Source organism: Orycteropus afer, unplaced genomic scaffold (assembly GCF_000298275.1).
Source record: "Orycteropus afer afer isolate SDZICR_OR568_19922 unplaced genomic scaffold, OryAfe1.0 scaffold00065, whole genome shotgun sequence".
Classification (NCBI taxonomy): domain Eukaryota; kingdom Metazoa; phylum Chordata; class Mammalia; order Tubulidentata; family Orycteropodidae; genus Orycteropus; species Orycteropus afer.
In genome coordinates, this window is record NW_006921652.1 from 4,459,300 (window position 1) to 4,464,905 (window position 5,606).

General features: G+C 35.9%; 1 protein-coding gene across 1 annotated transcript in view; it reads left to right on the plus strand.

Moving 5' to 3' along the window:
- The window catches only part of ETAA1 (ETAA1 activator of ATR kinase), an 18,588-nt gene extending 14,491 nt beyond the window's left edge, over positions 1–4,097 (plus strand). The window contains exon 6 of the mRNA XM_007940073.1: positions 3,979–4,097. Within this exon, the coding sequence (XP_007938264.1) occupies positions 3,979–4,097 (119 nt within the window). The remainder of the gene's footprint in view (positions 1–3,978) is intronic.
- Positions 4,098–5,606: the final 1,509 nt, after the last annotated feature.

Below are 5,606 nucleotides of genomic sequence, written 5' to 3' on the forward strand. Positions count from 1 at the left end.
GGGCTAGCGCGGGATCGGGCAGTGTTTTGTTCTGCTGTGCATGAGGTCGCTATGAGTCGGAAACGACTCGACGGCACTTAACAACAACAACAACAGTTTTTCTTTTCTTTCTTTTTTTCTTTTTTTAAACCCTAACCCAGTCTCTTCTCTTCCTTCCCTACCCTGCAATCCTCCCCTTGAGCCCCTCATAATTATGCGCTCTTGTTTGTCCTGCATTTCTTCAGTTTGAATGTTGGCCCTCTGGTGTCCCATGATCTATTGCTCTAAGGGATGTATTACCATTGAGTGTGTGGTGCAGCATCCTGGGTGGAGTGGTCTGCTTGTACATCTTGTTAACTATTGGGCTGAGAGCCTGCCCTGGGGGTGAGTTTTATTCCAGGCATAGAATGTATTCCAGGGCCATAGTATTGTGAGTCTCACCAGATTTCATCTGACCAGTAATTCTGGTCATTATTGAGTTTTTGGATTTTGTTCCATGTTTTCCCTCCCACTCTATCCAGGATGTCCAAATTTGATCCTTTCCTGAGTGGTTGGCATTGGTAGCCAGGCACCATCCAGTTCTTCTGGTCTCGAGGGCCATCATGTCCTAGGGCTGATTGCTTCTAAATGCCCTTGTTTTTTTTTGTTTGTTTTCGGTTTGGGTTTTTTTTTTTTTTTTTGCCTTCTTCTTCGCTTCTGACACCAGGAGACCATTAGCTGCATCTTAGATGGCTTCTTGAACACTTTTAAGATGCCCGTCACCACTCACCAATGTAGGATGTGGGGCAAGGCTTTTATGTATTTTGTTGTGCCAGTTGAGTCTGGTGTCCCCCAGTACTATGGTCCTGAGGTGGTAGAGCTATTGGATCTCTCTCCCATAGTGTCTGGATGTCTGTGAGGGATTACTCTGTGTCTTTCTTCCATTGTTTCTGTAAGGATGCAGGTATTTTGTATCACTGGTGTCTGTGCAAGATTAGCCTGAGCTTAATCTATCCTAACTAGGCTTGCTAGTTTTAAGGTTTGATTTTTAACAGCATTGTATAGCTAATCTAATATTTTAGCTAAAAATGACTTAGCTATCAATTTAAATTCACTCTTTTAGAGTTCAGTATTTTGGCAAAAAAGGAATTAGATATGTTATTAAAATAGAACTTCCTTATATTCATCTGGAAGCTTTGGTGGTGTAGTGCATACGGCACTTGACTGCTAACTAGAAGGCTGGTGGGCAGTCTACTTCCATAGTGATACTGCCTCCAAGGAGGGGTCGCTATGAGTCAAGTCCGACTCGATGGCAGTGAATTTGGGTTTTTGGTTTTTTATATTCATTTACTTAATTTAAAACATGTTATTTATTTTATAGTAAGTTTATCTAAACTATACACTAAAGTATGCTGCAAAAGAATATATCAAAATACTTAAATATTTTTATATATTAAGAACACATTCACATTATAGGTTTTATTTATATATTCTGTTTTTCCATATAATTTTCTAATGTTTATATGTTTATTTAAAATATGTTCTCCAAATTAATATATAATCTCTGACGTTGAGACATGATAGCCAAATTTAAGTTTACTGACATGACATATTTCACTTGAAAAGATTTCCTCAGTGACTCAAATGCAGGCCTTGTGGCTTTATTGTGAAAAAGGTAGATAACAATTTTAAGATAGATTATCTTATAGTAGAAGCACACTATTTGAGGTATTGATATCTAGTGCACTTTGATATCCATCACATTTTAACTATGTTTTATTTAAATTTGTATAATATTTAAAATTCCAATTTATTTTTTAAATATATCCATATGTAGATTATATAAATTAGATACTAGTTCCACAAGAATTACTTGGTGGGTAATCATACTAAGCACAGATTTTAATAAAATGAATTTTATCACAGTGTGAAAGAGAACATCACATAGGGACAGATCACTCTTTACCTTATTTTCTTTTGACCTTAAGCACTATATCTGTATATATGTTCTTGGAATCTTACATTTAATTGTTTGTTGTTGTTAGGTGCCTTTGAATCGGCTCCAACTCATAGTGCCCCTATGTACAACAGAATGGAACGTTGCCTGGTCCTGCTCCATCCTCAACAATATTTACTATTCTTGAACCCATCATCACAGCCACTGTTGTCAGTCCATATCACTGAGGGTCTTTCCCTTTTTCACTGACCCTCTACTTTACCAAGCATGATATCCTTCTCCAGGAACTAGACCCGTCTGACAACATGATCAAAGTATATGAGACAAGGTCTGGCCATCCTCACTTTTAAGAAGTATTCCAGCTTATACATCTTCCAAAGCCAATTTGTTCATTCTTTTGGCAGTCCACGGTATTTTCAGTATTCTTCACCAGCATCAAAATTCAGATACATCAGTACTTCTGTTTCCCTTATTCACTGTCCACCTTTTACATGCATATAAAGTGATTGAGAATCCCATGGCTTGCATCAAACATACCTTAGTCTTCAAAGTAACATCTTGGCTCTTTAACATTTGAAAGAGATCTTTGGCAGCATATTTGCTCAGTGCAATCTGATTTCTTGACTGCTGCTTCCATGGGTGTTGATTGTAGATCCAGGTAAAATGAAATCCCTGATAACTTCAGCCTTTTCTCCATTTATTATGATGTTGCTTATTGGTCCAGTTGTAAGGATTTTGGTTCTATGTTGAGGTGTAATTCATGTTGAAGGCTTTAGTCTGATCTTCATCAGTGAGTGCTTCAGGTCGTCTTCTATTTCAGCAAGCGTGGTTGTGTCATCTGCTTATTGCAGGTTGTTAATGAGTCTTCCTCCAATTCTGATGCCACGTTTTTCATATAGTCTAGTTTCTCTGATTAGTTACTCTACATATACGTTGAATAAGATAAGTATGGTGATAGGATACAACCGTCACACACAGCTTTCGTGATTTTAAACCATGTAGTATCTCCTTGTTGTATTCTAATAATATCCTCTTGGCCTATGTACATGTTCCTCATAAGTACAATGAGGTGTTCTGGAATTCCCATTCTTCTCAATGTTATACATAATTGGTTTTGATCCACACAGTCTAATGCTAAATAAAACACAGGTAAACATCTTTCTAATATTCTTTGCTTTCAGCCAAGATCCATCTGACATCAGCAATGATATCCCTTGTTTAATGTCCTCTTCTGAATCGAGCTTGCATTTCTGGAAGTTCCCTGTCAATATACTACTGCAGCTATTTTTGAATTATCTTCAGCAAAATTTTACTTGTATGTGATTATTAATGATATTTTTTTATAATTTTCACATTCTGTTGGATCACCTTTATTTGGAATGGCCACACATCTCTTCCAGTCAGTTGGCCAGGTAGCTGTCTTCCAAATTTCTTGGCATAAACAGGTAAGCACCTCCAGCGCTGCATCCTTTTGTTGAAACATCTCAGTGGGTTTTTTGCCAGTTCCTTTTGTGCAGCTTGGACTTCTTCCTTCAATACCATTGGTTCTTGATCAGATGCTATCTCCTGAAATAGTTGAACATCAACCAATTCTTTCTGGTACAGTGACTCTGTATTCCTTCCATCTTTTGATGTTTCCTGCGTCATCATATTTTGCCCATAGAATTTTTTAATATTGCAGTTCAAGGCTTGAATTTTTTCTTCAGTCTTTCAGCTTGAGAAATGCAGAGCATTTTCCTGCCTTTTGGTTTTCTAATTTCCAGGTCTTTGCACATTTCATTATAATCTTTTACTTTATCTTCTTGAGCCATCCTTTCAAATGTTGTGTTCAGCTCTTTTATTTTATCATCTCTTCCATTCACTTTATCTACTCTCCAGTCAAGAGCAAGTTTCAGAGTCTCTTCTGACAGCCATTTTGGTCTTCCTTTTTTGTCTTTAATGACCTTTTGATAGTTTTTAATAGCTAAAATAGTGTGGCAAATCTAGATACTAAAAAAGTAATTATATCAGATTGACTTCACTGTATATAAAACTAACATTTGTACATTTTGTTTAATTTTTAGAAGAAGAAGAGAAAAATAGAAAATATTCTCCTGAAGAAATTCAGAGAAAGAGACAAGATGCGTTGGTTCGAAGAATGGCCAAAGCACGAGCATCCTCCTTAAATACAGCTCCCACTTAATTTCTCTAATGAAATACTGGTTGAAAGACTTAACAAAGACTGTTTGTAACTATCCATGATAGGAAAAAAAAATTTTTCTTTATTTCTCTGTGAGAAATTTAATGCTGGATTATAAAGCATGGACTTTTATTATTTAATAAATCGGTGTTTGCAATGGTAAATGAAACCTTTCCTTGCAGATGGTATGTGAAAGTATTTGCATGTAGGTTTTGGAAATTCAAGAAAGTTAGTAATTATGTACTAGAATTATATAGAGTGCAGTAATTACATTTTTAAATACTGTGATTGCAGAGATTCTTGAATATTAGGCAATTCACTTAATTTTTTATTTTGGTAAGTCTTTTCCTAATAACAGGCATCAGTGTTCTAAGATATAGGGACTATTTTATGTAGTTTTGCTTTCAGTAACAAGTTTTTTATGCATTTCTGAATTTTAATTAGTACTTCATGTTTCTTCTGGAACATGGTTGATAGGAAATAAAGGCTTTATTTATTTATAAGGAAATTGCTAATTCTGTATTTTAATATTTCCAAATGTGATACACTGGAAAAACTTTGTAACATTTATAGGGAAAATAGTCATTTAAAATGCTAGAAAAAAGGAAATAGTGGATTTTCAGAGCTGGTTGAAATTCCAGAGCTCATTTAGTCCACCTTCATTATTGTATAGGTGAAGAAATGAGTACGGTTAGTCCCAAAGTCACAGGCAAGTTAAAACTGCAAGGAGTAGAATGATTTCTTTGAGCATGTAGATAATTACACCATTTCATTCAGAGTAGGAGTATGTAAAATAGTTTGAGGGAACATTAATTATTTTGTAGTATTAAAAATAATTGTGGACTGTTTAATAATGCTTATTTCTACTTATTTTATATTAAAGAATTAATCTTTCCAGGATATAAAATTGAGAATTTTTCTGTTTCCTGTAACTACACAATTTTTCTCTTTGATTAATTTGCTGACTTACTAATTTTCTTCTCTTATTACTCCCCTCTGCTCCCCTTTGCCTATTTGGAATTTCCTGAGAAAGAAAAGAAATCTAACCAAGGAGCATAAGCAGGAAAGACATTTTATTACTTCCAAATGATTTCTGAAGAAAATTGTATGTGGTGTCTTAGGCTAGGTTCTCTAGAGAAGCAAAACCAGTCAAGCTAATATATATATAGAGAGAGAGAGAGAGAGGGATTTATCTTGGAAGTCCATAGTTGTAGAGGCTGACAAGTCACAAGTTCATATGTCACATGTCAAGCTGGAGCCTTCTGACCCACGAAGCTGCAGGGGCTGAGGAGCCCAAGATCAGCAGGCAGTACAGCAGACTGCTGGATTTGGTGGATGACGAATCCAAGATTGGCAAGTAAAATGGCAGATAGTTGGTTTACAGTTTGCAAAAGCAACAATTCCAACGTTGGCAGGCAATACAGCAGACCACTGGTTCAACTCCAAGAACCAGGGATGATGAGCTAGATGTAGGATCCAGATCCAGCAAAAAATGAGAATATGTTCCCACAA